Genomic DNA, 6585 nt, shown 5'->3' with positions numbered 1-6585 from the left:
TTCGTTCCCGAAAATAAGATGCCATAATATACGAATGCAATACGTTTTGTTTTCCATATTATTAAGTGCAATAATATTCAAACGCCACACTAAATAGTGTTATTAACAGCATACATTACTATTATTGATTAAATTTGCTTTTTTCATTTACTAATCCATCTATTTTCTTTATTATCCGGGCTGCTATATAAAAAAATACCTAACATCGAAGGCTAAGGCGGGAGCTACGCTCCGCTTCGCTCCCGCCTTAGGATTCTGAACCTAACCTATCCGAGTCGCTTCTGCTCCGAACGTCTTGCTCACTAGCTTCGCTCGCTCGCACAAATCAAATGTCGCAATTCTAACCTAACCTAACCTATGTGGGTAAAATTTACCTAATTCAAAGGCTTGTTTGACGTATGGGATTTAAAAGTATATAGTGTCGATAATCACCATTAACATGGTTGCAAATGACATTACGGCATGTGATACTTATGGATTACAATGATTATAAAAAATGAAATTATAGAAATTAATATTATGGGAAACAAATATTCTGTCATTTTAATATGGTAAACAATGAGTAGTGCAAATGAATTTATATAAGAAATAATATCATGGCGGTTGAATATTATAGCACATGAAATTTGGGCAAATGAAATTCGGCCAACTAAAGGTATACCGATTTGAGCATCAGTTTTGTCGCAAACATGACGATATAATTATATGGATGTTGTTGTAGGGAATGGAGGGTTCCACATGATAATATTATTGTTGGCTAATGTTACACAGTCGTAGCAGTCGCACAACGTGTAGTGCAAGGTATAAAAGTTGTAGTGCATTGGCATGAACCTGCACGGAATAACGATTGGGTCAATCCTTCAACAACAATTGAATCAAGAGCATCCAACCTCACTCAACCGACACCCCTCCTTCGCTGTACTCGCAATCTTTGCCCTATTTCCCTAAAACAACACACGAGGAGAAAACAGAGACAAGGAGGCCAGACCCTAGGGGAAAATCAACATAAAATCTTAAAACAGGGCTTAAAGTATAAAACAACAGTGACTTATTCAGGTTCGACTATAAGCTAACAGCGGCGCGGCGAGCGATTTGTGTGTTTAGTGCTCGTACTTCGAGGTAACCAATGTGCGGCGAGGAAATAGATCAGACAGCCACTGGATATCTAAAAAGGGTGCATCCAAATTATATATAATTATAATACACAGAAAACATCACGCCTGCATTCCCAAATGGGACCGCTTCGGAGCTACTTTTAGCAATTTTGGCAATATAATACAATATAATATGCCTTTTATTTCCACATCAAATATTTTACAATTCAAGTAGTCGTGTTATTATTACTTTTGACTTATTAATCTAATGTTAGTAGGGTTAGTTATCTTCCTGTGATGTGGATCCCGTTTCAGTGAAGGCCTCCTCATCCTCTTTCAAAATTCTCTATTTCTGGCGAGGGTCATCCAAGCACGCCCCGTTTTTTCAACAATTATCATCTGCCCACCGTTGTTCGTCTGCCGACGTTTCTTGTTCCAGATTATTAGGCAATATTTTAGCAGTGCAAAGGTTAACAATTATAGATTATCAACACAAAGTAAGCAGTACAGAAAACACAGGTATAGAGGTTTTCTCAGATAAGGAATAGGCAAGAGAATAGAGAAAAGTAACAGCAGTGGGGTTTACAAATTTTCTATATTAAACTTCTTCTTTTTTTTTCTTTTTATACTTTTTTTACTTCAGGGATAAGTCCGCCTTTTTACTTAACACTTTATTTTTTGTAATCTTTTTTGTATTTTTTTTGTACAATAAAGAGAATAAACAAACAAATAAACAAACTCAATGGTTATGATATTTTGGTTGTACATGGATTCCTTTAGGATAAAAAGTAACTTACGTGTTATTCCAGACGTCCAGCTATTGACATACCAAATTTAATTTTAAGCCCATCGAGCTGTTTTAGCGTGAAGGAGTAACACACACACACACACAGCATTTCACTTTTGCAGTATTATTAGTAGGATATACTTAGGATATAATAGGAAGTGGGATAACTTGTGTGGCGTAATAAATTAATGGGTTTGAGCTCTAGCATGAATAGAGATAGAACTCATTATTCGTGACATTACGAGAACATGGAGAAAGTAAAAAAAAATGATATCACAGTTACGAAAATGGCCCTAAATCAGCATGATGCCAACCATACGGACGGCGCTGGTCTTCCTTTCTACATACAGACATTGCAAGTTAAATAGAAGCTTGTAAAAACGCCCCTTATGCTTGCGTGTAGTGGTCCTTCTATTGCTGCTTTGACCTGGTCTGTCCATCTCATAGGCGATCTACCTCGTGGCTTAGTGCCTTCGACTTTCCCCTGGGTCACCTGGCGGCTGTCAGGGAGGAATGGAGGCGTATTGTTAAGCTTGCTACCAGCACCTAGACAATGATGACCACGACCACTCTGTCAAGAGTGAAACGACGAAGAAGAAAAACGCCCCCGCGCCGCTTATCGCGCGTAGTCGTGCCCGGTCCGTTAAGCTCCTTACTAAGACAAGGACTTTCTTAACTCGAGCCTCAACTTAACACAATGCGTAGATTTTGTGTAAATTAGTATACTTTTCTTTGACACTCGTTTGGACGGTTGAAAATGAGAAATGATGATGAATTCTTTAATGCAGCCTAGTGGAGCTATTGGTTTAAAAAAAACCGGCCAAGAGCATGTCGGACACGCCCAAAATAGGGTTCCGTAGCCATTACGAAACAATTAAGTAATATTTTTCTGAGGATTTCGTATTTTATACGGAACCTTCCAAGTTTAGGTATATTTTATACCTTAGGCTACTATTTACTTATAAACTACTAATAATTCTCAAGCAAACTTAGCCGTTATAGTTTTCCTTGAAAGTTTGATATACACTACCATCCTGAATTTTTTCAAATTTTCCCACCCACCAGTTTAGATTTTGCACTTTAAAGTTGAATATTTTGCAAACAAATCACTGAATCGAAAATGCGTTTAAGCAACCCCTAATGGTTTTATAAAACCTATCCAACGATACCCCACACTACAAGATTGAATAAGAAAAAAAATCACCCCCACTTTACATCTATGGGAGATACTGTAAAAAAAATTTTTTTGATTTTTTTATTGTACCTACCATTTTGTCAGCATAGTTTACATATATATTCGTGCAAAATTACAGCTTTCCAGCACTGATAGCCCTGAGCAAAGCCGCGGACGGACAGACAGACAGACAGACATGGCGAAACTATAAGGGTTCCGTTTTTGCCATTTTGGCTACGGAACCCTAAAAACTGAATCAAAAAGAAATTTCAATACATATTATATCGAAATTGGTGATGAAATTTCACGAGAATCTGTTGAGAAATGCAAACTGAAAATAGAACTTTGCGCAGGTTCACGCTCACTCGGTGAAACTAAGATTTGAAGTCGGACTACAACGCTCTTGATTTTCAATATTCTTTGCACCAGGTACCTACCTGTTTTCCGTTTGCGAAATGTTTGCTACATTTGTGCGAAAATATGTCTTTCCGAGCGAAACCTGCTGTTTCATCCCACTCAGAGTGGCTACACTATTTAATTCCTCAAAATATGGAGACGGTACGGAATCTCAATGTGACGTGCCATGAGGGGCGGGCGTTTAGACCACCTCAGTTTTGTGGTCACATTTTTTATGAATGGGCTGTAGAATTTGATGACATTTTAGTTTATTTTTTGATGCCCTCTACTTCTACTAGATAACCTGGAAACTGTAACAGAATCCTCTATCATGTCAACGAGAATGTGAGCACGAAAAAAAAACCTTTGAATAATGACCCGTAAGCTTCACGGCTTTGCGTGCGTTGCGCAAAGTCTTGACGTGTCCTTTCTGTTTTTTTTAAAATAAATAGGTATCATTGTGTATTTTATTTATTATAGGTGCGACTTTGAGGGCTGCGGGCAAGTCTTGGCGCGCAGAACATAAAGCTGCACGTACGCTGGGCATAATCGTCGGCGCATTTCTGTTATGTTGGCTGCCATTTTTTCTGTGGTGAGTACTTTATGATTAATGATCAAGAAGCTGATCTCCTATGCGGTGACAGACATAAAGCCCTATCAATTTACTCCTTCAACACTTGCGTCGCACGCAGGGGCAATGGCTCGAATTGTTCGACGTGCTACGTGACCACTACTGCTCTTTTTTAATTTACAGGTATTACACACTTGCTTACTGTACATCCACTCGCCAAACTGATATTGTTTTCGAAACGCGCTCGTTACATTGAATTATTGTACTTACCTATTTGTTTCATAACTACATGTCTGTGTCTGTCAAGAGTATCCGAGAAAGAAGAAGACTTTAGGCTTATATATGTCGGCGGCCGATCGAAAATCCGTCAGATCACGAAATTCCTAGGCATATCGTGAAATGGCGCCATTTCATGAAACGCCGCCATATCACGATTTTAGGCTGATCATGAAATTCCTGGGCATATCATGAAACGCCGCCATATCGGTTCTGGCACTATATATTAGTACTAGTGACTTTACATTGTACATGATTGGTGAGCTATACTCGTAATGGTGGAAATGCAGTTTAAGAGCGTTTATACCTGCTGAGCTGGCAACGTTGCATTTTTGTTAGTTTTTCTGGATTATTCCATAAATTTGAATGAAAATTAAAAATGTGGTCTGATAGAACTGTTGGCAATATATAAGTTAATGTGTCTACTCCAATAAGTATTCGTGTTAGATTTTTATATTCTTTAAAAACGAACAAATGTTAATAACGGTTTTCAAAGAAAATAAAAGTCTATCACGCATAATAAATTATTGTAGTAGACTCATTAACTTATATATTAAGAACAGTTCTATCAGACCACATTTTTATTTTTCATTAAATTTTTATGGAATAATCGAGAAAAACTAACAAAAATGTAACGTTGCCAGCTCGGCAGGTATAAACGCTCTTAACATTTGCAGAGTACAACTAAACAGTCATAAAACGATTTTTCGTTCATAACTCCACGCGTTACAAAAACCTCAACATCGCACCAAAAATAAAACTGAATCTCACTTAAAAAGGTGTCAAAAGCTCATTTCACAAAAACACCAAAAATTACAGCGTAATTTTACCTCCAGGGATTACCGTAAAACAGAACCTGTTATGGAATAAAATGTTCTCGCTGGAGCATAATAATTCATGCTCGTAACACCTGTCCTGTTTAAAGTACGTGAGGTGCAATGTACTAAAATAAGAACACTTAAACGCCGTCTTACTTTATAATTTGTCAGAACAAATTAAGTCAAATTTGGAGATGTTTAATTTGTGAGCTTATTTTGCTTGTTTATGTCTTCGTATGTGGGTGGAGTTGTCTTGAATGATCGTAATATAAACATGTATGTTGGATATAATTACAAATCTTTAATCGCTATGAACTGTGTATAAACTTTAACGAACGGATGGCCAAGTGGTTAGAGAACCTGACTAGGAAGCTTGACGTCCCGGATTCGATTCCCGGCCAGGGCAGATATTTGTATGAATAATACGAATGTTTGCTCTCGGATCTTGGATGTTTAATATGTATTTAAGTATGTATTTATCTGTATTTAAGTATGTTTATAAAGTATCAATACTACAAGCTTTGCTTAGTTTGGGAATAAGTCAATTGGTGTCAAGTGTCCCATGATAGTTATCTATTTAACTAGCCTGTTGCCCGCGACCCCGTCTGCTATCCCGCGGGAACTTTACAATTTTCCTTGATAAAAACTATCCTATGTCCTTCCCGGGACTCAAACTCTGTATACCGAATTTCATCTAAATCGGTTTAGCGGTTTAGACGTGAAGAGTTAACAAACAAACACAGACTTACAAACTTTCGCATTTATAATATAAGTGATGTTACTCTTCTCAGCTTCTCACCTCCAACCTTATGATAGCTACGTCTATGCAAAAAACGTGTTCATGTAGCTCCACATTGTAAGAACACACCTAATCACACAAATCCAACTATCACCACTACCAGACTACACCACACGTTTCAAACTTAGCCAAAGTTCATCCTCAGAGCAAACGCGACACATGCGATAGTGTAGTGTGGTGTTGGTGATAATTTAGTTTGTGTTACCTAATGGTTTATGCAAGCAAAGTTAATTAAAAGGTAACGTAGATAAATGGCACGTTGTCTTTGTCATAGAGGCCTTAACCCCCGCTCTGGATCATTTCTGGTTCAGCGGGGCGTCGCGGTAAGTGTTTGGATGCAAGTTTTACACCTGGCATGACGAAGGGCGGTTTATTTCACTGACTGTGTATTACATTTATCTGATCTTTTGTTAGTTTGGTTACATATTTGAATATCGAAAGTTAAAATATCTACGGGTAAAATGTCGATGTCCAAAATATCGAAAATTAAAATATCGACTCAAAGTCAAAGTCAAAATATCTTTATTCAATTTAGGCTACAACAAGCACTTATGAATGTCAAAAAAAATCTACCACCGGTTCGAAAACTCTGCTGAGAAGAATCCGGCAAGAAACTCAACGAGGGTATATATATTTTTTTTTAAAACAGATTTACAATATTATTTAATGA

The 6585-nt window shown here is 37.5% G+C and overlaps 1 protein-coding gene across 1 annotated transcript in view; it reads left to right on the top strand.

Annotated features, from left to right (window-relative positions):
- The window catches only part of LOC141442404 (octopamine receptor beta-1R-like), a 71972-nt gene that overhangs the window by 54499 nt on the left and 10888 nt on the right, over positions 1 to 6585 (top strand). Inside the window, exon 4 of the mRNA XM_074107380.1 lies at positions 3932 to 4043. Coding sequence (XP_073963481.1) covers positions 3932 to 4043 — 112 coding nt within the window. The remainder of the gene's footprint in view (positions 1 to 3931; positions 4044 to 6585) is intronic.

Source organism: Choristoneura fumiferana, chromosome 25 (assembly GCF_025370935.1).
Source record: "Choristoneura fumiferana chromosome 25, NRCan_CFum_1, whole genome shotgun sequence".
NCBI classification, from domain to species: Eukaryota; Metazoa; Arthropoda; class Insecta; order Lepidoptera; family Tortricidae; genus Choristoneura; species Choristoneura fumiferana.
Note: the sequence above shows the minus strand (reverse complement) of the source record. Positions and strands in the feature narration are given on the sequence as shown.